The following is a 24,884-nucleotide window of genomic DNA, read 5'->3' on the forward strand; positions in this document are numbered from 1 at the left end:
AGCAGAGCAGCTGGGACCTGAACTGGCTCCCATATGGGATGTCAATGCTACACGCAGTGGCTTTACCTGCTACACCACAGTGCCGGCCTCCCACTGATAATTTTTAACAGCTAGTTCCTAAAATGTCTTAGGGCATTTTCTTGCATTTGATGGTAATAATATGATGGGTATGTAAATCTTACCTTGCCCAATCTACTTGTGAGAGAGTTCCTGGACAACAGGCAGACTGTGGTGGACTTAGGAAAGGGACACAGATGCTGTGGTCGAGGCAAGAGGTGACAAAGACCATCCAGAAAATGAGTTGTAGGAAGGGAAAGCCAGAGTCATGCTTTGAGATACAACAGGGACAGGAACAGCAAAATCTGACTGCTGAGACAAGAGTGAGGAATAAAAAAACTTCCAAACAGCAACTTTATAAGCAATTTATAATAGTTTTTCAAGTGATAAAATAGATGTAAGACGTTTTCCACAAAAACCTTTACTGTAAGAACCACCCACAACTTCTAGAACACAAACCATGTATTAGAAAAATGAGGCAAAAATGTCATTTGCTTAAGCAAAATAATGAAATCATTCCACGAAGTTATTTAACAAATAACCTTAGGTATCTTCCAAAGATTAGTAGTGTATTCCTAAAAAACAGGTACAGTGGGCCCAGTGCTGTAGTGTAGCAGGTAAAGCCATCACCCATGGCACCAGCAATCCATATGGGTGACTGGTTCAAGTCCCTACTGTTCCACTTCCAATCCAGCTCCCTGCTAATGCACCTTGGAAAGCAGTGGAAGATGGTCCAAGTGCTTGGACCCTTGCACCCAGTATATGGAAGATTCACTCTCTATCTCTTCCTCTCTGTAACTCTGCTTTTCAAAATAAATCTTAAAAAAAAATTCTGGTACAGTGTATATCAGTAATTCTATGTCTAGTAATTCTTTTTATTTATTTCTATTTATTTATTGGAGAGGTACTGGGGATAAGAGGAGAAAGAATGTGTACTCGTATCCTCTGATTCACTTGCCAAATACCTTCCATGGCCAAGGCTGGACTGGGGCTGGAACAGAAGCAGGAAAAGCAAGCCAAGTCTCCCACATGGGTGGCAGAGACCCAGTTATGTGAATCATCACCACCGCCTCACAGGGCCTGCACTGTTGGGAAGATGGAGTCAACAGCCAGAGTTGAGAATAGAACCCAGGCACTCTAATATGGGATGTGGGTATCTTAACGGTTAGGTTAAATACCTGCTCCCTGTATACAAATTCTCATTATTATGTTACTTATCCAAAATGAGTTAATACTCGTAAGCACCTATAAAAGGGCCTAATGGCATTTACTAAATAAAAAATCTTTAGATATCTATAAAAATTATTAACAACAAATCTGGTTGAATATACAGTCCTTGTCATTCTCAGGAATTGAATCTTTCAATGACTCTCCATGTCTTAGAAAATAAAGTCCCAGTTCCTTAGTTGGGCATGTAAGAACATTCGCATTCTAGCCCACGCCTACCTCTCCAGCTGTGAGAATAGCTGGCCTCCACTGAGCTGTGGTATCCTTGTGCCTGTGTAGTTAACCCTACCCCTGAACTGGGTTTCCTTGGGACTTTCCGTGAACAACATAATGTGCTGTGACACTATGCCAGTTCTGGGTCCAAGCCTTCAGAAGCCAACAGCTTCCATTTTTGGGATTCATCTCCCATGTAAAAAAGGCAGCCATATGGAGTAACCAGCTAGGGAGGGAAGAGGAACTGAGAAAGGGGAAGGGGAGGGAAAGGAAAAGAAGGTTGGGGAGAGAGAGTCAATTTTCAGTTTTCATCAACACCCACTATGGTACTCCATGTGTGAGTTAAGCTACCCTGAACGTTTTCAGTTCCAGCCACCATCTGACTGCTTCCAGGAGAAACCCTGAGAGACCAGGAGAAGTACCTACTGCTGACCCCAGTCAACACACATGCTCATGAGATATAAAACTTGGGTTGTTTTAGGTTAGTAAATGTGGACTACTGTAGCTATCATAGATAACTACACCACCAGTCTATCCCCAGCCACTCCTTCCCTGGCACTCTGCCCTCCAGTGATACTGAACTGCTTGCTCTTCACTCACACCAACTACCGCATCCCCATCATGCTTTACCCTCAACCTCACACTCACCCAGAAAACCCTTGCCTGGGCTCCCCTTGGGTGCAGCCTCCCCTGGCTCTCTGACCCTAATAATCACCTTCTCCTACGAACAATTTCTAGATTATTCACATATATTCTTCTACTGTGGCATGTATTATGTACTGTATTATTCATTTAATGTCTGCATCCCCTATTATAATTGTAGTGCCTTCAGTTCAGGAACCAAGATTTAATCTCTTATTTCATAAAGGAAGGCAGAGACAAGACATTTAATAAATCTTTAGTTAACTTCTCATTCGAAGTTGATCTGATACTCAGTTTATATTGTTATTCTTTCAATTAGGACATGTTTCAAAAAAGAGTACCTGACATAACAGAGCTAACAGGAGCTACAGAATTAGCATATGGGTATCAATCCTGGTTCATCTTCTAAACTGTGTAATCCTGAGCAAGCTTTACTATAAAAATTACTAGAAAACTTAGTTTTAGATTTTCATCTACTAAAAGTGAGGAAAACTGTCTACATGTCAGAGTTAAATTATATATAATGGTGAAAACTATTAGATTATCAGTACCACCACTAAATGCATACTTGTGATTCAATCATCTCAAGCAAATAACCTGGTTACATTTGTATCTTGTCATTATATGTTTTTACAGACATATGCATGCTTCTTGCTAGGGAACAGAATGGCTTTGGTTTTGCACATTTTAGTATTTTTTAAATTAAAAAAAAATTTTAAAATTTATTTGACAGGTAGAGTTATAGACAGAGAGAGACAGAGAGAAAGCTCTTCCTTCTGTTGGTTCACTCCCCAAATGGCTGCCACGGCCGGCACTGCGCCGATCTGAAGCCAGGAGCTGGGTGCTTCTTCCTGGTCCCCCATGCGGGTGCAGGGGCCCATGCAGCTGGGCCATCCTCCACTGCACTCCTGGGCTACAGCAGAGAGCTGGACTGGAAGAGGAGCAACTGGAACTAAAACTTGGTGCCCATGTGGGATGCCAGCGCCGCAGGCAGAGGATTAACCAAGTGAGCCATGGCACCGGCTCCCTATTTTAGTATTTTTTAAGTTAATGACAATACAATACTGTTAAATTTTTAAAATTTATTTGAAAAGTAGATGGAAACAGAGTTGGTGTGAAATCTTCTATCTGCTGATTCATTCCTCAAATACCTGCAACAGCTGGAGCTGGGCAGGGCCAAAGCCAGGAGTCTGGAATTCAATCCAGGTCTCCTACATGGGTTGCCAGGGAGCCAACTACTGCCATCACCTGTACCTTCCCAGGGTGCACATTAGCAGGAAGCTGGAATGCCAAGTGGCATCTTAACCACTGCACCAAATATCCACCTCTCCCCCGTAATGTCTTCTTATCCGGTGGGGTCTGGGGATCTAGAGGAGATAATGGAACTGGAATGCATAAAAACTTACCATGGTAAGTGAATTATGGATATTTTTAAAGGTAACAATTCACAGGTTCTTGTCCAATTCAATATCAAGGGTCTTCACTTTCACTGTATAACTACCTGATTATACGTCTGCCTTCTCATCACCTGAGCTGCTCCACCTCTGATATTTACAATACATTCCTCTCTGCAATAACAAACTCCTATTTTATCATTTTGGCCCTGGCTATACTTCTTCCAAGTCATGAAATCCTTTAATTTCCTCACCTCTCCTTCCCCTCCCAGTTTATTAATTTTTTCAAAGCTTGCTTTCTCTATAGTCTTCATCCCTTGGTAAATTCCCCCAAATGCCAACTGTCTTACTCCCTTCTGATGTGCCCTATAAAACTGACTACCACAGTGCCTGGCATGCAAAAATATCTGGTATGTATGTAAAAAGTGAACAGAAGGACCAGTTCATCAGTCTGTCTTCTCTATTTTAAATCTGAATTCCGCTATAGGAAAACCACACAATTGATTTGTACTATTATAAATTCTTAATTTTTAAGTCTTATTGTCCCATCTCAATATTTTACCTGTAGAGGGTCAGAGCTGGCTTCTATCTTCTTTAGCCACTAAACCTTTGCTACCGCCCAAGTTCTATAATCAACCTTAAGCTACTATTTCTTCCTCAATCCTTTCAGCACATTACTATGTCTATGTAGCTAGAAAGAAAAGCCATCAACTGACAGTGTCCTTGGGAGACTGTTTGGCCCATGGAGAAGGCGAGGAAGCAGGCTCTTCAGCCTCTTGACTCCTCTATGACATCTGCTGAATCTCCACCTTCACTAGATGACATCAATCATTTCTTTCTGACTGTGTGACACAGACACGCTCCTTTTGTTTGTACACTTGCATGTTACCAGAAACTTGGGAATCACTCTACAGAAGTTGACCTGGATCCTTGAAACTGAATCTGGAAAATTTTTTTTAAACTAAATTTCTTCCAATGTTCCTTTATTTTCATTTACTTGAAAGGCAGAACAACAGAGAAAGAGAGACAGAGGCCTTCTATTCACTGGTTCACTCCCCACGTGCCCACAACAACCAGGGCAAGGCCTGGAGCTCTGGAACACTATCCAGTTCTGCCACATGGGTGACAGAGCCCCAGGCACTTGAGACATTATCTGCTGCCTCCCAAGACCCATTAGCAGGAACCTGGATTGGAAATGCAGCAGCCAGGACTCAAACCAGCACACTGATACGGGACGTGGATGTTGCTAGCTGTGGTTTACCTGCACCATAATGCTCGCCCCTGTAATTTTTTTAAGCCTCCTCTTCTAGTTGATTTCTTTGTAAATATCAATAATAAAGCATTGGGTCCCAATGTTGTTCAAATACTTATAAAAATAATCAAATTAAAACGTCATAGATCCCTTCAGCACCTTTATAAAATAGAATTAAATACTGTAACTACATTTTGGTCATGCACCTACTCACCCAAAGTTTGGTCAGTTGTTTGATCTTTATTATCTAAAAATAAAGAAGCACAACAGATGTTGTTATCCATGATACAAGCATTTTCACAGTCAAAATATATGGAAAGCAATGAACAATAACAGCAGCAGCAGCATTAGACACAGTGTCTAACAGCTAACTTACAATCTGAAAATCTGCAGAGTTTTGAAAAACACATATGAGAACATGAATGGACAGAACTGGAATTAAGGCAGGGGAAAACTCTTAGTAACTGACTTCCACAGCTAGGGGAAATAATCCACACCATGGCAGATAGAAATGACAACTTGAAAAAATGGTGTTGTTAATAACAATAAGCAGAAGCAGTGGCGGCTAACATTTACTGAGGCTTTGGCTTGGCCCTGTGCTATGTGCTATATAACCAACCTGAATAAGCCTCACCCTGCCCAGTAAGCTATGTACTGTTATTAACCCCGTTATACAGACATAGAAACTGAGGCAAAGAGAGTCTCTCTCTAGATTCTATGTATTCTCCCATCTATTATACAAAATAAATACCACCTAAAAGATGCGAGGAAAGTTCAATCAGTTGTGTGTCTCCTAGAGAGATGGCAGTTTGGTTTTTAGTTTTAGTAAAATAGATAATATTAGAGCCTAGTCAAAGCTTTTCCTGCAGATCATTCTTTTTTTAAGCTCTACCTTCTGGCCTCTCTGGATCTTAGGGAGTAAGGAAAAGAGGGAGGCCAGGAAAATTTTAAAAGCAGAGAACTTTTGCTTGCCAAAGTTTTTCTGAAGTAAGCAGGGCAAGAAATAATAAATTTAGAAAAGGAGGATTCTAACCAGCCCAAGAGAAATAATTACCAGGATAAGTCTCTGTTTTTGAGGATAATTCAGCAAGCCTGATAATAAAGTGGCTTTTGCTTTGTCTAATTTGCTTATATACAGTTAGCACACCCCAAACAGCATTCACACTGACAGGTGTTTATTACCAAAGTAAGCGTGAAACTAAGCAGCACTAAGATGAAGAGAAATGCCATGTGGAGAAGCAACAGGGCTTCCCATGCGTCCTAGACGACATCGCTGCCTTCTTGACCTGCTCTTGAGATTTTATTTCCAGATACATCACAGGCTCCAGCACGGTCCTGAGAACCCCTGCAGCCCATGCTGAAGTCCTGTCTTCATGTGGTACTCACCACTGATAGGCATTTTAAGTCACTCATTCAGAAATCTTCTGAGTGAAAGTGGCCTAGAGACTGCATGCTCCAGCCAACTAGTTGAGGTACATCTGCGACTGAGAACGGGGACAACGATCCCAGAGGTCTGACCAGTTCAGAAGTGCCATCCCGCCACTCAAACACGGCTTCCTGCCTTTCACACTACAGACCATGCACTGCCCTCATTAACTTCCTTTTTATCAGATAAGGAGCAATACACAATGATAAAAATACACTGATATTTTATTTTGCTTCAAATTCTTACTTTTCTACCCTTATAATCAGTAATATTTTTAATGTGTCAGTTGCATGAAATTGTACTTCATCATGTAAGTATTAACTTTTAACTTTATATAATTCCAATACAGAAAATTATTTACTAATATTTAACAATTACTAATATTACTATAGCAAAAGAATACCTATATCTTTAATTCAACAATTTAAAAAAGCGTATATGTTTGGATTACTCACCAGGATGCCCAAGATTATTTAATTCATCTAAAATGAAATAAGAGAATACAAATTAACTTTAATCTGTCAATTTATCATAAAGAATAAAACCATCAAAGAAGTAGTTTTTGAGCTATTATATTGTTAATTTTTATCAGTTTAGAACTTTACAAATTAAAGAAGCCATGCCATGCAAATATTGAATAGGAAAGAATAATATTGTGATTATCATTTAGAGCTTCTAAGCTGTTATTGCTTTCATTAAATAACAAAAAGCTAAATAAAACCATTCATGATTTTTTTGAAGTTTTATCTATTCAGCAAATTATAGGACAAAATCAGTCAGGAGACAGGACAGTCTGTAGCCTCAACAACGAACTTGTTGAAACTAATTAACAATCTCAAATGATCTTTTTAAAAAAGCAAAGTCAGTTTTAGAACATTTTTACTTTAGATTTACAGAACTGCGGTGCAGCCAGTGCACAGCATTCCCAGACACTCATACCCAGCCTCCCTATCGTTAACATCTTGCAGGTGGGGGTGTTCCAGGACTCCACCTAGGACTCCACATTACAGTCTCCTGAGTCCTTTTGTGACAGCTGCTCGGACATGCCTCATTTCTGATGACCTTGACAGTAAATGATCAGGTATTTTGTAGGCTGCTTCACTTGGGATTTGTCTAATGTTGTTCTCAACAGTTTAGGCTCGTGGTTTCTCACGGTGTAATATGTCTTGGGACATCCAGTGATTTCAGAATTAATCTGCACCCACTTGTGAGATATCTTAGCATAAAGGAATGGTAAAATAAACTAAGCAAATAACCCGAGGCATTATAACCACCTATTTCTTTTCTTTACAACATTTATGAGGATAAAAATGAACATTAACAACAAATAACAAGTTTTATACTATTTACAAGATGTTATGTAGGAACTGCAGTCTTATCTTTGATATAAAATCAACTAAGAATGGTGTCAGCCAGTGCATAGGGTCTCACTGACCAGACTCGTTTCCAGCTGCACAGGTCAGCAGCACCTTATTCCCTGCCTTCCTTCAGTGAGGGAGCTTCAGATGTCTGTAATACAGCTGCATTCTTTTATCATATTCTGCATTTCTTCTTGGGGTCCCTTCCCCTCTGACTTCCTTTAAAATTTGCATATGTATTATTATACAGAATAGTGTCACTGCCCTAAAAAAATCCCCTGAGCTTTACCTAGCCATTCAAACTCTGTCCTTTGTCCCAATCAAATGTCTTAAACAAAATACATCAAGTAGGATGTGATTTTCTACAGGTAAAAAATGTCACAATATAGGACACTGTTCAGAATATGCATCAATTAACCATAAAATGTTTGGACTTTGTAGGCATTTTTGGAAAAAGATATTTCCATCTGAAATTCTAGAGCAACTTTATAGCTAGATTTTCATCTTTACATTTTCTGAATAGAGATATTTGAAAGTTATTACTTCACAGTGCATTCAACACTACAAAAATATGGAGGTTTCACAGGTATAGAAGCAGCATGTCAAGGTGATAATTTCCATGAATTACCCTGAGCTTACACTCATTCTTAGAGGTCTCCAATGTGAGTTTTAAAAACCATGCAATTAGGGCTGGCACCGTGGCTCACTAGGCTAATCCTCCGCCTAGCGGCGCCGGCACACCGGGTTCTTGTCCCGGTCAGGGTGCTGGATTCTGTCCCGGTTGCCCCTCTTAAAGGCCAGCTCTCTGCTATGGCCAGGGAGTGCAGTGGAGGATGGCCCAAGTATTTGGGCCCTGCACCCCATGGGAGACCAGGAGAAGTACCTGGCTCCTGCCATCACATCAGCGTGGTGCGCCGGCCGCGGCGGCCATTGGAGGGTGAACCAACGGCAAAGGAAGACTTTTCTCTCTGTCTCTCTTTCTCTCACTGTCCACTCTGCCTGTCAATTAGGCAAAAAAGAGAAGAGAGGAAGAGGAGTTTGATTAGGATTTCTTCACCCAGGTAGAGTTAACAGACCATGTGATTAGAATCCCCTCTTGCTTACAACCAAGTTATTAGTATGAAGACAGTAATTATAGGACTGCCAAACTGATGTTATGGAGATGAAGGACAGAAAAATCAAGAAATGTAAGACTTAACACTATTTTCTTGCTTTACACAAGAGCCCAAGGTTACATAACAGTTTGAAGAGGCAGAAATTGAAAAAATACTTTGCTATTCACAAACCTAATTATGCAAACCAATGTTTGCACCAAGAGAAGGTGATCTATGTTTTAATATTTACTCATTGCAATTTAAGCACAATGCTTAGATTAGTTTATGTTGAAATATTTTCAGTTCTTTTTATATATTATGGTAAAGGTGACATTGTAGATTAATCTACAGCCTTAGAGTTTATAAAATCCTCATGATTTTAGATTAAAACAGAATATCTTATTAATATAATTAGAAATATTGATAAACATGGTTAAATAATAAATCTTCTGTCTCCAAGCTTCCACAGAAACTATTTCAGCATTTGAAAGGCAATTTATTCTGGCTAAAGGATAGATAAAATAATCCAAACAAATAACCATGACAGTATAGTCATCCATTTTTTTAAAAAATAAATTTTATGAAGATAAAAATAAGAGTTCATTGAAAATCTTGGCTATTCAAAAATTATGCAGGAACTTTGTTCTCCTATGCAACAGAAAATCAACGGAATCAATATTAACTCAAGATTAGTTATTGTCATAGTGTGTCTGTTCAGTAGTTTTCATGGCAATTTATAAAGCTTCAAAGACCAAGAAACAATATCCTCCAAGAAAAACAGCTTCTTGGAGTAAGTATTTTTTCCATCACTGCACTCAGAGAACTAGAACCCTCCAGCAGTCCCGAGAATAACCCGCATGCAGAAGATGTGGTCTCAGACCAAAGAACGACACTACCTTCAGTGCACTCCACTGCCTCATCTGTTCTTCCTTGTGTCAGAGAAAACAAATGTGAATATAGTGGAATCCATCTTAGGAAGGGCAGCCATCAAGCAGAGAGATAAATACATAGGGACATGTTGGCAAGCCAACACACACCAACATCTCCTATTTGTTAACAATGCAACTGTAAATGCAATTAGCTTAAATAGAATAAACTCCCAATTATGCAGTTCAGAATATGAATTGTTAATTGATAATTACGTCTTTCGTCTGTATAAGGTTTTTTATTTTTTTTAAAAGTTGTTTATTAATTTGAGAGACAGAGAAAGACTGATAGAGAGGTCCTATCCCCTGGTTCATTCCCAAATGCCCACCACAACTGGGGCTGGGCCAGGATCCAGGAACTCAATCCAGGTCTCTCACAAGGGTGGCAGGAGCCATCACTGCTGTCTCCCGGGGTCTGCACTGGCAGGGTTGGAATCAGGGTCAGGAGCTGGAGGTGTGTACCATACTCAGGTACGGTCCCTCAGATAAGAGATACAGGCATCTGGAAGGCCAGATGTCTTCCCCCATGATGTTTATAAAAATGTTTTATTAAAATATTTTGTAACCAAATTGAGTTTTCTGTAGCTAAAGCTTTAAAGAAGACATTTTTTGCTGTGCATTTAAAATAAACTATAAAATTTAAAAATAACTAAAACAACGTGAATACGATATTTTTCTGGTTTTTTGCTCTTTGGATGTGAACTTAGATTATGGATCTAGTATGCACTCTCTCAAATTTCTATATAAACAAAATAATTTCTAATACTTAACATACCATTAAATGGTACTAGGGGAAAAGCAGAATTTCCTTTGCTTACACATTCAGTTTATACGGTTCATTTTACATTCCACTTGTCAGAACACTGAGCAATACTGCTTACCTATGATGACTTCTGCCCTCTTGCTATCTTGACTGTCTCGTTCATTATACACACGACACCAATAGGTTCCCTGATGTTCCAAATCCACATAGGGCACCTACGTTGGTATCAGAACACATACATATTTCCTCTTCAACTTTAATTTGAACTGTATTTTTTTTTAAAATAAAAAGCCTCCAAAACAAAACATTTCAGAAAGTTTCAGACATTCTTAGATTATGCACTAACTTAAATAAAAAAAAGCTAATGATAAAATGATCTTAACACTGGTGAGTTTATGCAAAACTAGTTGACATTTTACAAAGAAGCCCCTGTTGAATTCCAGTATTTTTGCAAATGTAAGAATCAATATTAAATGGACCTGAAGTAAAAACACCGGAAGCATTAACACATTCTAATGCATATCAGGGTTTTTTGTTTTTGTTTTTTTTTTTTAAGATTTATTTGAAAGGCAGAGTTATAGAGAGAGGGGGAGAGAAAGAAACCGATCTTCCATCTACAGGCTCACTCCTCAAATGGCCACAATGGCCAGGTGGCCAGGGCTGGGCCAGGCCAGAGTCAGGAGTCAGGAGTCAGAACTTGATCCAGCTCTCCCAACACGGGTGGCAGGAGCCTAAGTACTTGAGCCATCTCCTGCTGCTTTCCCAGGAACATTAGTAGAGAGCAGGATTCGAAGTGGAGCAGAGGGAACACAAACGGTGCCCATAGGGGATGCCAGCATCACAGGTGGTGGCTTAACCCACTGTGCCACAATGCTGGCCCCATCAGTTTTAATATTCACTTCAAATTCAACTATATCATTTGTTTTATACATTTCCCAGCCCCTCTCCCGTCCAAATACCCCAAAAGTCAACTTCCTACCATGTAGAGCTTTTTTGTCTCATGTGTTAAGGGTGACTCATTTTTGAACCACTGGTAGTGAGGAATAGGGCTTCCCACAGCAACACACTGCAGAATCAACGTGCTGCCCGGCAGCAGCTTTTGGGATCTTGGCTCAACACAGATTTGCAACTTGGACTCAGAGACGCCATCCACACTTCCTTAAATTGAAAGAAAAAACTAAAAATAAATCTCCAGGTTAAATGTAAAAACAAATTGCTTTCCCATACTAAAAACCAGATGTGTTCAAGTCCACCTTTCATTTTTTACAATCTTCTAATATCTCCCAAACTATATTTCATGAAATGGTCGCTCTCAGAAATAATCAGATGTTCTATGGATAAGAGGATGTTATAGACAAGTAAGTTTAGAAAATTCTGTGTTCAATAAGGTTAAGCACATTCCTTTATGCACGATTTCTCAGTTTTCAAAGTGCTAATATGCATAGTGAATTAAAGAAAGGAATACAGTTCAAGTGTCTTCCAAATAAGTTTGCCTTTAAAGTCTTTTTTTGGTAGGGGAAAACAATTTAGTTAACACCTTCACATTCAACAATGTTCACATTCAGCAGGGAAAGCCCTACATCTGTTTTCTGCCTTACTGAAATAAGGAATTCTGCTATCAGTGCGGAATACATGACTGGGTTCTCACTAGTATATCTTCCCAAGCTAGGTATCAGAAACCATTTATTATGCATTCATTTATTACTCTTTAAATTCTTTGAAGGCATACAGCTTTTCAATTTTTTTAAATATTTTATTTATTTGAAAGGCAGAGTAAGAGGAGAGACAGAAAGAGAGAGAGAGAGAAATAGAGAGAGGGAGAGGGCGAGAGAAAGAAAAAGAGAGGCACCTTGCATCCATTGATTCACTCCTAAAATGGCTACAACAGCCTAGGTTGGACCAGGCCAAGGCCAGGAGCCTAGAGAGTTTCATCTGGGTCTCCCTGGGCAGGCGCAAGAGCCAAGCTACTTGGACTATCTTCTCCTGCTTTCCCAGGTGAATTAGCAGGGAGCTGGATCAGAAGTGGAGCAGCCACAATCAGCCTTTAAGGCATTCTGGTCTAGCTGAAAAGCCCACAAGAGCATTTCAGGCATGGAAGACCAAGACACTGTTGCAAAAACTGTCCTATATGAAGGACTTCTGTGGGTGAGATCTCAGTGGAAAGAAGTTGTCATCAAAGAAGGGTGTACTTTTCTCTGAAGGGAAGAGAGAACTTCCACTTCACTTATGGCCTTGTCTAAATACTGAAGGAGTTTGTGGATTCAAAAGGCTTCCATAGCCATGGCAGCTCATGTCAAGAGCCTTGGGTGGTCACTGATGTCATACATAGGAGTGTTACCTGTTAAATTAACAACAGCAGTCACTGTGCACTTCCTTCCCATGCAGGACCTTTGTCCTCACAAAGAGTTGTATTATGAGAGTTAACACTAAAATCTGTTCTCAAAGATTTATTTTGTTTTAGTATATTTAGTGGAGGATATTCTTATGTCTCATAAGTTTTAGTTATGCCTAAGTGTCCAACCCCACTGCTTGTTTTCTTAGGTGCTTCCTTAATTAGTGATAAAACTTGTTCTCAAGGACTTACTTTCTTTTTTTTTTTTTTTTAATTTTTTTTAAATTTTTTATTTTTGACAGGCAGAGTGGACAGTGAGAGAGAGAGACAGAGAGAAAGGTCTTCCTTTGCCGTTGGTTCACCCTCCAAAGGCCGCCGTGGCCGGCGCACTGCGGCCGGCGCACCACGCTGATCTGATGGCAGGAGCCAGGTGCTTATCCTGGTCTCCCATGGGGTGCAGGGCCCAAGCACTTGGGCCGTCCTCGACTGCACTCCCTGGCCATGGCAGAGAGCTGGCCTGGAAGAGGGGCAACCGGGACAGAATCTGGCACCCCGACTGGGACTAGAACCCGGTGTGCCAGCACCGCAAGGCGGAGGATTAGCCTAGTGAGCCGCGGCGCCAGCTGACTTACTTTCTTTTAACATATTAAATGTAGGATATTCTTATGTCTCCTAACTTATAGTTATGTCTAAGTGCTCACAAAGGATGTATCATTCTTTAGGGCTTCCTTAAAGTTAATTTTCTCAAAAAAAGAAAGAAGTGAAATTAACTTCAAGATGCAATGATTTTGAACAGCCTCTGTCTTGACTGTTGAACAGTTTTTTTGTGTGTGTGTGTGCAAATTGTTGAACTCTTTACTTTGTATAGAGTTAGTCATCAGTGTACTGAAAATGGATCTTAGTGGAGAATGAGACTGGGAATAGGAGAGGGAGGAGGAGGAAGGGTGGGAGTGTGGGTGGGAGGGCGGGTATGGTGGGAAGAATCACCATATTTCTAAAGTTGTACTTATGAAATGCATGAAGTTTGTATTCCTTAAATAAGAGTCCTTTGGGAAAAAAAGTCAATAAAACCAGTTTGGCCAAAAACAAAAACAAAAACAAAAACAAAAAACAAAGAAGTGAAGCAGCAGGGACTTGAACCAGTGCCCATTTAGGATGCCAGAGCCACAGTGCGCAGCTAAACCAGCCATGCCACAACGTCGGCCCTGAGAGGTTATCAATTTATGCAGTGTCAAGCAACAGCATGAAAGAAGGCAAAGTCTGACAAGGTCAGCAGCAGGCAGCAGGCTGAGAAGAGTCTATGTCCCCTAAAGGATTTATGTGCACGTGGGAACAAATCTTAACAAGTGGTGACAATACAGTGGACAAAGTACTGTGTGAGCGTTCGGTACTGTTTTTGATAATCTAGAATTTGTTAAAGCAAACAGTTACAATGAGGTGGTCCCCATCCCAATCTTTAATTCTTCTATCACTTACTCTGAGAGCTTTCTGTTACTTCTGCGATGTCACAAACATCCAGCTGTGACCACCGGCTGAATTCAAAGGTGAAATTATTATTAACGCGACAGACATAAAAGCCTGCATCTTTTACCTGCACTGTGTTAAAAATAAGTTCTGAGGCATTTCCGTATGGAATCTGTAAAACAATCAGTAAGAAAATATAAGTGAATGACTCATCAATAACACATCTCATGGGTATTTGGTGCACCAGTTAAATCGCCACCTGGGACACTGGCAATCCATTTTGGAGTGCTTGCTCCAAGCACTTTCTCTCTCTGCTTCAGCAACTCTTTTTCCCTTTTACTGTATCCCTCTCAAAAACATATTCTAGTACCTTCTATACCAAATAAATAAATAAATAAAACTTGACCCAAGAGTTCCTCTCGGCAATACTAAGAAGCCAGTCACCCCTTTCTTCTCAAAACACTTTGCATTTGAGACTCCGAGACCAGCCCCTTGGGTTTTCTTCTTAACTCTGGCATATCCTTTTCAGTCTCTTTATCTCAATGTTGTCTTAACAGAGAGCCAAGCTGCCTAGACAATGTATCTGGATGTGTTAACAGACAGTTCATTTTTCTTTTCTTTATAATTTGAAAGATGTATTTTATTTATTTCAAACGCATAATGAGAGAGAGAGAGAGAGAGAGAGAGAGAGAATCTTCCATCCACTAGTTCACTCCCCAAATGGCAACAGTTGGAGATAAGCCAGGACAAAGCCAGGAGCCAGGAACTCTATCAAGATCTTCCACATGGGTGGCAGGGACCTGTCATTCACTGCCTTCCCAAGCACATTAGCAGGAAGCTGGAGTGGAAGTGGAGCAGCTGGGACTTGAACTGGTGCTCTGATGTGGGATTCCAGAATTGCAAGTGGCAGCTTAACCCACAGCCCTGTAACAGGCATTTCAAACTTAACATCTCTAAAGCTAAACTCCTAATTTTTTTCCCTCAATCTATTCCTTTTCAGTCTCCAACACTTCAATGCATAACATGTCCCTGAGGCTCAAGTGAAAAATCTAGGGGTCACCCCGGATTTCTCTTCCTTCGGCCTCACATTTCACATCTACTCTATCAGTTTGGCTAACTCTGGTATCTCTACAATACAAGCTGAATTACCCAGTGGTCCTCTTCCTGTTCTCAGTTTCCTTTCGAGCAAGTCTGTATTTTTAAAAACAAATCCTACCATGTCTCTTCTCTTACTTAAAAAACCCTTAGTGGCTTCTCACTTTGTATCATCACCCTGTTTATTTTCCTCAGCTCTTAGCTCACAGAAATGACTCTGCTCACTGCTGTCTTTCCCTGCTTTGGAGGGAGTCCTTGAAGGCATGGAGCCTGTGTTCTACTGCTTCACAGTACTTGAGAACAGTCTGGCACAAAACAGATGCTCAACAAACACTGGTCTATCGGAAGACAGATCCATGTATGTAACAGCAGTTTGATAAAACACTAACAAAACTCAACTTGTTAGAGTTTTAAAATCCATCACAATTGTTCAAATCAAAGACGTTTCCTCATCCCTTACCTTGATGGTTTTCTCCAATTTGGATGAGTTTTATAAATTATACACTTACTATCTGTAGAGGATTTTCTCATTATTTCCTTTCATTATTAAAATAAAAACAACTCTGCGATAGAAAAAATAAGCTAAGAATATCTTCGGCAACCATCTCCTACAAGCCAAGGCACATAAACATCCTGGCCATTTAATTCTGACGCCCACCATGATAGGAATTCATAGATGATGGCAATCAGGGCCCTAATGTAGAACTACCTGGCATCAAAGCTGCCATTCAATCTTTTTACCATATTCCACAACTGTTCTACCTTACCTGTGATTCAGGAATGGAAACAAAAACTCGTATAAAACCACAAATTCCTGCTAAAGCATAAGGTGATTAAAGGAGAGATCATAATCTCAGAAACATCAGAATCTTGGATGGCATATCAAATCAGTTTCAGATGTGCAAACAAAGACTTAGCATCACGTTTGGAAGGAAATCGAATCACTAGTTATAGAATAAAACATGCAGTTTCAATGCACCATCAGGGAGGGAAGGGCAAGTGGGGAGGAATGAAGTGGAAGAGAAAAGTCCACAAAATTGGAGCATACATGGGGCAGCCAGACCAGTGAGAAGCCCCAGTGGCAGGGTGGCTCAAAGAGCTTTCAAGAAAAGAGAATTCTAATATGTACTTTTTCTTTTCTTTTTTTTTTTTTTAAAAGACTTATTTACTTGTTTGAAAGGTAGAGTTACAGAGAGGGACACAGAGAGATGTTCTATCTGCTGGTTCACTCCCCAAATGGTCACAATGGCCAGAGTTGCTCTAATCGAAGCAAGGAGCCAGGAGCTTCTCAGGTCTCCCACATGGGTGCAGAGACCCAACTTGGGCCATCTTCCACTGCTTTCCCAGGCGCATTAGCAGTGAGCTGGATCAGAAGTGGAGCAGCTGGGACTCCAACTGGCACCCAAATGAGATGCCTGTACAGGTGGCAGTTTTACCTGCTACACCACAGCACTGGCCCCTAAAATCACTTGTCCCACACTGCAAATCTGAATTTCAATTAAGAACAGCCTAAATCTTTTGATGTCATACAGTTATACATAATTCCTAAATATTGCCATGGCATTCTATATAGTCTCGAGAAATTTTTAATTAAAAACTTTAGGTAGAAAATAATCTGGTATATAGATACGTTAGAAAGTACTGGTGAATCTTCCTGCTTGGTAACATTGTTGCCTATGAAATTCCTACTTTCCACAATTTTTAGAGTCAGGAATTGATTTCATTATTGCTTAAGACTTCTTTACTAAAACAATTTCAGAACTGTTTTGTCATAAAAATGATTACTGAATATTTCAGTAATAACCTAACAATGCTATCTGACTTTGACTAACTTCCTAAAGCCACAGTTATGACAATAATGCTTATTAATTTTCTATCATTCTTTTTTCATTATATAAAAAAGTTTATTTTAGATATCACACATCTTTAAAAAATAACATAGAAGTTATATGTTCTTATCCTGATCTGATAATATTCATCTTGAGTCATTCTCTCTTCTTAAACAGAGACATTAAAAGACATTAAAAATTACCTCTTTATTCATTTTGAACCATTGATATTGTACAAAAGGATGTCCAGTTGCCCGGCAACACAGTTTCACAAACTGTCCAGCCAAGACTGCCTTTGATTCTGGGTTTACAGTGATCTTTATTCCTTTAAAAACAAAAAAAAAGTTAAGTAAATAAAGCTACAAAAGAGGTACTCTCCTTGTTTATGTATCTGAGGACAAAAAAAGAAATATTTTGGAAATAACCTACAACCTGTATATTTATCTTTATCATAAATCACCCACTCACTTCTCCCTCCCTATCTGATTATAAGTTTTTGAGTTGCAGACTGTGTAAAACCAGGAGGAATGAAACTTACCTGCAGAAGATTTTGATCTACTGTATTTCCCCTTGACTGGGGAGAAAATTAGTTGCCTATTTCTTCAATTCTTAGAAACATATTTTTTTCCGTGTTCTAATAACTCAGTTCTGAAAGCAGAATGCACCTTATAATAAATACCCACCAAGTAGTGGACATACTGTAGCTCTCAGTGCCAACTCTTGCATGTACGTGGTCATAAATGCGTTCACGGACAGCACTTAAATGAAGTGCACTGTTGATACTGTAAATGTTAGTTTAGACACTTGCTATGCTCTCAATATGACTCCCCAGGTTCATGCATTGGAAACTCAATCCCCAATTAAACAGTTTGGAGGCAGGGTCTAATGGAGATGTTTAGGTCATGAATTAACACTGCTATAAAAAGGGCCTGTGGGAGTGGTTTTGCTCTCTGTTTTGCCAAGTAAGGACACAACATTCCTCCCTGTTTGCCGTTCTGCCTTGCACCATGTGAACACACCCTGATCTTGGATTTTAAACTTTTTCTTTATAAATTAGCTAGTTTGTGGTATTTTGTTACAATAGTATGGAACAGACCAAAGCAACGCCACTGAAAATATCTTTAAAAGATTATATGACTTAGCATTGAAATTATTATTTTGGAAGCAGAAAGGCACAGAAACAGAGCAGCAGGATATGAATTTAATACATATGATACAAACATTTCTCATTTAAGGAATGACTAGAAACCTGGAAGAAAATTCTAGAATCAACAGAGAAACGTCCACTCCCTCCACTCACTCACCCTGGGAAAGCACACTGCCATGTCATGAGGACACCAGGCAGCCCTGCAGAGGGGCCTGAGTAGTAAGGAAGGAAACGCAGGCCTCCTGCCAACAGTCAGTGAGCAAGTAAGACTTCCTGACGGCAGCCGTGGGGCGAGCCATCTCAGGAGCAGATTTCCCGACCCCAGTCAGACTTTCAGATGGCCATGCAGTGGCCATGAGACCTCTAGCTGGAAGTATCCAGCTAAGCTACTCTTGGTTTCCTATCCTCAGAACCTGCATGAGATAAAAAGTGGTTGTTCTGCGCTATGGCCTTGGGGCAATTTATTATATAGCAATAGATAACTGACATTAACAGAAAAAAACACCAAATTAATGCCTTTTACATTTACCAAAGTGTATCATTCACAAAATTGGGTTAGCTGGCTTTCAGGAGAGAAGAAAAGATCATTAAAACTTCTGAACCCAGTTTTATTTTCTTTCCTCATCTATCTTGAATGTGACCTCATAACAGTGTCTTTTTCCTCTACAACCCGCTGACCCAAAAGAACAGAACAAGATGAATCGAGGAAAAGGGTAAATAATTCAATAATCTTAACAGATCAAAGGTACTAAGTTTTCTTAGGAAAAAAAGAATGTAGGGCAGAGTATGAATGTGAAATCCCTACAAGAAAGATACCAAATAAAGCCAATATTCAAAATGAGTAACTATTTGGCACATATTTAGCATATTTGAGGGTCTTTAGTAAATATAGAGCTTCTCAAAAGAGAATTGTTTTCATGTTCATTAATCCTTTGTGCTGAGGCCAAGACAGCTCAAGATGGACTGAGCTCAGAGTTTTTATGAATTCTGTGATAGAAATGGAGTGAGAAGCACAGCTGAAGCCAACAAATTCATAGCACTGCATGTTCACATCTCCAAGTGTATCACTCATCAGCCAGGAGAGCCTTGGATCACAACTTTAAGACACAAAGATTCTGACTTTCTAAGTTTAGGTGTAATAAAAGAAAAACAATTACAGCAATGACAAGGTGAAACAAGTATGTACCTAAATAACATAGGAGTTTTGGCCAAATTGGCTTTAACTTAGGTCTTAACAGTGATCTCCAACTTAACTTGGCCCTGATGTCTCCTGACACAAAGTCAACTCCTCTGCCAGTCCAGCCCTCACGGGCTTCCACATCACAGTGAAGGCCGCTGACCTGCCACCGTGTCGGTTCCTCACAACAGAACTTCACAGCCATGCCTGAATGCCTCCTGCCCACTTCCTCATTCTTCACATGGAGTTTATCACAGAACCTGTCCATTAAGCTTTCCCACACCTCACCATCTTCAGTTTCAATCCAAGCTACCAAAAGCTCCAGAGCACACTACTTTTAGGGCCTGCTCACTGATTTCCTTGCTTCCAACCAGCAGCTCCATCTTTTCAACACAAAATTAATTAGGGGCTGGCGTTGTGGTACAGCAGGTTAAGCCACTGTCTGCAATGCCAGCATCCCATAGGGGCACCAGTTTGAGTCCTGGCTGCTCCACTTCTGATGCAGCTCCCCCGTTAATGAGCCAGGGGAACCAGCAGAGGATGGCCCAGGTACTCGGGCCCCTGCACCCACACAGGAGCTCCAGATGATGCTCCTGGTTTCAGCCTGGCCCAATCCTACCCATCGCGGCCATTTGGGGAGTGAACAAGCAGATGGAAGATCTTCCTCTCTGTGTCTCTCCTTCTAACTTTGCCTTTCAAATAAATAAATCAATCTTAAAACCAAACCAAACCAGGGCCAGCGCTGTGGCATAGAAAGTTAAGCCTCCACCTCCAGTGCTGGTTCCCAAATGGTGGCAATGCCAGTTCAAGTGCTGGCTACTCCACTTCCGATCCAGCTCCCTGCTAATGTGCCTGGCAAAGCAGCAGAAGATGGTCCAAGTGTTTGAGCCCCTGCACCCACATGGGAAACAGAGAAGTTGTTCTTGGCTCCTGGCTTTGGCCTGGCCCAACCCTGGCTGTTGTAGCCATTTGGGGAGTGAACCAATGGACAGAAGATCTATCTCTGCCTTTCAAATAAATAAGTCTTTAAAAAGAAAACCAAAGAACAAATTAATTCATATCACTCTTGTGATGAAAATCCCCTCAAACTTTCCTGCTGAGCTGGAATAAAATCCCAACACTTACCTGGCCTCAAGGCCCTTGCTGAGCTGACCTCTCCTTGTCCACTGTGTTCTCCTCTTGGCCCTGTGTTCCAGCTGCACAGGTCTTCCTGCCTCTCATAAGCAACGCTTTCTTCTGCCATTCCACTTAAGTCCTCTGCTGGTTTATCCCCTGGCCCAAGTGTTTCATGGCAGGCTTCTTCTTTTCTCGTCACTGGACTCATTAAATGCCACCAGCTTCTCTGGGAAGCATCTCCAGGATAGGCACTCTTCCACTCACAGTTCTCCAGCACCTTTATCCCTTTCTGCGTCCTTCATTACAAAAATAATTCTCTGAACTTCTGGTTTCTTACTGTCTGTCTTATCCACTAAAATGGAAGCTCCGGAAGTCCAGGAATTTGTCTGTCCTAACTACCAGTTCACCCAATGCCTAGAACAGTGCCTGCATATGGTAATACAGTGGGTGTTCAACATGTAGTTGAATTAATGTGCACAATAATTAATGAAATAAGCCAGACACAGAAAGACAACTACCACATGTTCTTCCTTATCCATGGGAGCTAAAGTTAAGAAAACAAACAAACAAAAAACCACACACACACAAAAAAAATAAGTGCCCATGTGAGTTTTGCTGCAAACACAGTGTTTTGTCAAGCTTAGTTTTAAATCTGTCAAACAAACTGATAGGAATTATAAATTGCTATAGTTTTAATGAATTTGTGACAATTTAAAAATTTATATAAGTGAAGTTGAGCATCTTCTCATTTGATTACTGTTACTGTTTATAGCTGCTACCTATTTTCTTGCTAGATGATGGTCTTTTTACTTTTCATTTGCTGAACCCTTTATTTAGTAGAGCCATTAAGCCTTTGGTTGTAACACAAGCTTAAAATATGTTATCTCAAAAGAAAAGAACCAAATAAAATACTAAGTTAACAAATAACTATCAAAGCATCAATTTACTGACTGTTTTACATGCAACAAGCATGTTTATCTCTAATATTCAAAGTAGAATTAATTAGATCTATGTCATAACGAAAATTAAGTGACTTGCGGGTCACTCCAATTACCTGAGGAAAAATACTTAACCTCTTTGAGTCTGTGTTTTCCATCGTGAAATGACAAAACTAGGATGCAAGCTTAGGTTTTCTTGGCTTTAAAACTTTGTGCTATGGGGGCTGGTGCTGTGGCACAATGGGTAAACCACTGCCTGCAGGCCCTGGCATCCCACATGGGCACCGGTTAGAGTCCTGGCTGTGCTTTTTTTTTTTTTTTTTTTTTAAAGATTTTATTTATTTATTTGAGAGGCAGAGTTAAAGACAGAGAGAGGGAAAGGCAAAGAGAGAAGTCTTCCATCTGTTGGTTATTCCCCAGATGGTCACTATGGCCAGAGCTGAGCTGATCCAAAGCCAGGAGCAAGGAGCAACCAGGTCTCCCTCGTTGGTGCAGGGACCCAAGCACTTGGGCCATCTTCCACTGCTTTCCCAGGCCATAGCAGAGAGCTGGATCGGAAGAGGAGCAGCCGGGTCTAGAACCAGCGCCCATATGGAATTCTAGCCCTGCTCTACTTCTGATCTAGTTCTCTGCTATGGCCTGGGAAAGCAGTGGAAGATGGCCCAAGTGCTTGGGTCCCTGTAACCGCATGGGAGAGCTGGAAGAAGCTACTGGCTCCTGGCTTCAGATCGGGCCAGCTCTGGCTGTTGTGGCCATTTGGGGAGTGAACCAGCAGATAGAAGACTTCTCCCTCTCTCTCTGCTTCTAACTCTGCCTTTCAAATAACTAAACAAATCTTAAAACACACACACAAAAAAACAATAAAAACCTTGTGCTTTTGTTATCCTCATGATTCTTAACGGACAGGTATACCTCGCTTTACTAGGGTTCACTTTATTGTAATTTAGAAAACCTATATTAAAAAAATTGAAGGTATGCGGCAACCTGCTATCTAGCAAGTCTGTGGGTGCCACTTCCCAGCTGCTCAGATGATTATTTTTAAAGCAATTCAGTGTTTTAAAATTAAGGTAGGTTTTTTTTTTTTTTTTTTTAAATAAAATGCAACTCTCCAGTATGGGATGCCAGTGTCACAACTGGCAACTTAACCAGTTGCACCTCAATGACAGTCCCACAGAGTAACTTTCATGCTTCCTGTGCTTGAGTATTAAAGAAAGCCTTCACGATATCTATAGGAGGAGAGCCAGAACATTACTTGGACCTTGTTGTGGCATTTTAGATATAAATCTTCAGCTTGATACATCTCAAATGCAAATTTATTACCTACGAGATAGGAAGGAGGGTTTTAGGAATTTCTGGAAGCAGGGTTTGCCATAGTTTTTTTTTTTTTTAAGATTTATTTATTTATTTGAAATCAGAGTTATACAGACAGAGGGGCAGAGAAAGAGGGAGGGAGGGAGGGAGGGAGGAGAGGGAGAGGGGGAGGGAGGAGAGGGAGAGGGAGAGGGAGAGGGAGAGGGAGAGGGAGAGGGAGAGGGAGAGGGAGAGGGGGAGAGAGAGAGAGAGAGAGAGAGAGAGAGAGAGAGAGAGAGGTCTTTCAGCCGCTGGGTCACTCCCCAGATGGACGCAACGTCGGAGATGCACCGATCCGAGGCCAGGATCCAGGAGCTTCTTCTGGGTCTCCCGTGCTGATGTAGGGGCCCAAGGACTTGGGCCATCTTACATTGCTTTCCCAGGCCATAGAAGAGAGCTGGATCGGAAGTGGAGCAGCTGGGATTTGAACCAGCGCCCATATGGGATGCCGGCACTGAAGGCTGCCATTACATTGCCGTTGCAGTCAACTGGGGAGTGAACCAGCAGATGGAAGATCTCTCTCTCTCTGCCTCTCCTTCTCTTTCTGCATAACTCTGAGTTTCAAATAAATAAATATTTTAAAAATAATAAGACTTAAAGGTTGATGTTAAAAGAAAAATGATACAAGGCTACTGCACACTTAATAGAATACAGCATGGGGTAATCATAACTTTTATATGCACTGGGAAACCAGAAAATGTGTGCAATTCACTTGATTGTGGTGAGATCTACATCTCTAAGGTATGTGTGTGTTTCCCATGGTAACCTCATCCTCTGCCACAATGAGCCTTAGAAAGGAGTAGCAGGTGGAAAACAATCTCGCACCTTGACACTGCTGATAAACTCACCACAGCAACTCTTCTCTGCCATTACACAGAGAGACAAGGAACACAAATGATTCAAACAGATAAGGCATTCTCCTTATGGTGTCTTACAAAAGAATGAATGATTTTATGGAAGTAGACCGTGAGGTCAGGATGTTCTAAAACGTATCCTTCCTTTGTGTGGGACAGACTAAGTGACTTTAATTGTACATTCAAATTCAGAGTAGTCTAGTCTTCAGTAAGCAAGGAAGGAAAACACACACACACACACACACACACACGCATACGCACACGCACACACATTACTCATTGCTTCAAAGGCGGAGGATTGAAAGGCAAAATGTGATTTGGAAACAGCCCCTGGTGAGCAGTAAAGAAAAGAAGTTGCGATACCTCCCGAGTTTTAACCACACATATTTCCTTCCTCCCACCCAGCTGGTGTGACAGGGAAGCATGGCCAACCCTCAACCACCCTCATGTAGCACCCTAACTAGTCAGAAGGTGCTGAACAAAGATAAGGAGAGAACCTGGCACAGTGCTCTGTAGGCTGTACTCAGGCATACAAATCAAAGTTCTATTTTAAATGGTGAACGCACAGCTTCCTGGTAAACAAGCATATTCTCAGATAACATCTGCAAAGAAAGCATAGGGGTTACTTGATTTCCTGTAAGCCTGGGAGATCTGACTGGGTACGATGGAAATGAGGATTGCACCTTCAGCACACACACACGTGCACACACACTCATCTAAATCATACATGACACTAAGCAATAAAACAAAACATAAAACCCTATTGGAATGATAAAAAAGATAAAACTAGGATGATTCTTGACTTGACAAAAGGATTCATCACAGGTTCCCTTTAAATAATTACTGTCTTTCATGATGCACTTAAATGTTGGTGCCGTTTACAAACACCTTTTCCAGGACAGTTCTATTGCATATATTAACGTGCATCTACTTCCAGAGGCCGTGGACCACAACTTTTTTTTTTTTTTTCACCAGCTCCCATCTAAATCTCTTCTTTATGGTTATTCTGAAATTTTCTAAGTATCACTGTCAAATGCCTATGTGTCTGCCCACAGCATCCTGGAATAAACATGAGGGCACTTCAAATGTTCACGGGAAAACAGAGTTAAGGGTGGGTGTTTGGCATCCCGTATCAGAGTACCTGGGTTCAGGTCCCTGTTGGGTTTCTGATCCAGCTTCCTGCTAATGTACACCCTGGGAAGCACAGGTAATAGTTCAAGTACTTGGGTG

General features: G+C 40.7%; 1 protein-coding gene across 3 annotated transcripts in view; it reads right to left on the reverse strand.

The window, feature by feature from the left end:
- Nucleotides 1-24,884, reverse strand: part of MALT1 (MALT1 paracaspase) — a 67,144-nt gene that overhangs the window by 28,185 nt on the left and 14,075 nt on the right. The window contains exons 3-9 of one of the 3 annotated variants that reach the window (XM_008261416.4): nucleotides 17,276-17,397; nucleotides 14,161-14,320; nucleotides 11,332-11,510; nucleotides 10,471-10,567; nucleotides 9,560-9,592; nucleotides 6,667-6,693; nucleotides 5,000-5,032 (exon numbers count right to left, since the gene is read on the reverse strand). In XM_008261416.4, coding sequence (XP_008259638.3) covers nucleotides 5,000-5,032; nucleotides 6,667-6,693; nucleotides 9,560-9,592; nucleotides 10,471-10,567; nucleotides 11,332-11,510; nucleotides 14,161-14,320; nucleotides 17,276-17,397 — 651 coding nt within the window. The remainder of the gene's footprint in view (nucleotides 1-4,999; nucleotides 5,033-6,666; nucleotides 6,694-9,559; nucleotides 9,593-10,470; nucleotides 10,568-11,331; nucleotides 11,511-14,160; nucleotides 14,321-17,275; nucleotides 17,398-24,884) is intronic. The other 2 variants (XM_051851181.2, XM_051851182.2) reach the window with 2 other exon arrangements.

This window comes from Oryctolagus cuniculus, chromosome 10 (genome assembly GCF_964237555.1).
Source record: "Oryctolagus cuniculus chromosome 10, mOryCun1.1, whole genome shotgun sequence".
Lineage (NCBI taxonomy): Eukaryota > Metazoa > Chordata > Mammalia > Lagomorpha > Leporidae > Oryctolagus > Oryctolagus cuniculus.